The 203-nt window shown below is 62.6% G+C and overlaps 1 protein-coding gene across 1 annotated transcript in view; it reads right to left on the reverse strand.

The window, feature by feature from the left end:
* LOC104167370 (ATP-dependent 6-phosphofructokinase, muscle type-like) overlaps positions 1–203 on the reverse strand; it is a gene marked incomplete at its 5' end in the record, with an annotated part of 3,746 nt that overhangs the window by 1,819 nt on the left and 1,724 nt on the right. The window contains 2 exon segments of the mRNA XM_009707612.1: positions 48–66; positions 108–178. Coding sequence (XP_009705914.1) covers positions 48–66; positions 108–178 — 90 coding nt within the window.

Here is a 203-nt window from a genome sequence, read left to right on the forward strand (position 1 = left end):
TCTTGGGCAGGGTCGTGGGAGGGTGAAACCTCCCTGTCTGAGCCCACCTGGGGTGGGGGGCTCGACCTAGGGACCCCCCCCAGGGATTCCCCTGGGAGAAACGTTACCTCTTCGTCCCCAGTTTGGATCCTCCCAGCCCAGTCCAGCTGCCGACCGTATCCCAGCTGATCTCTTCCAGCTGAGGGGAAAGCAGCAAGTTAGAG

This window comes from Cariama cristata, unplaced genomic scaffold (assembly GCF_000690535.1).
Source record: "Cariama cristata isolate BGI_N322 unplaced genomic scaffold, ASM69053v1 scaffold25769, whole genome shotgun sequence".
Classification (NCBI taxonomy): Eukaryota; Metazoa; Chordata; class Aves; order Cariamiformes; family Cariamidae; genus Cariama; species Cariama cristata.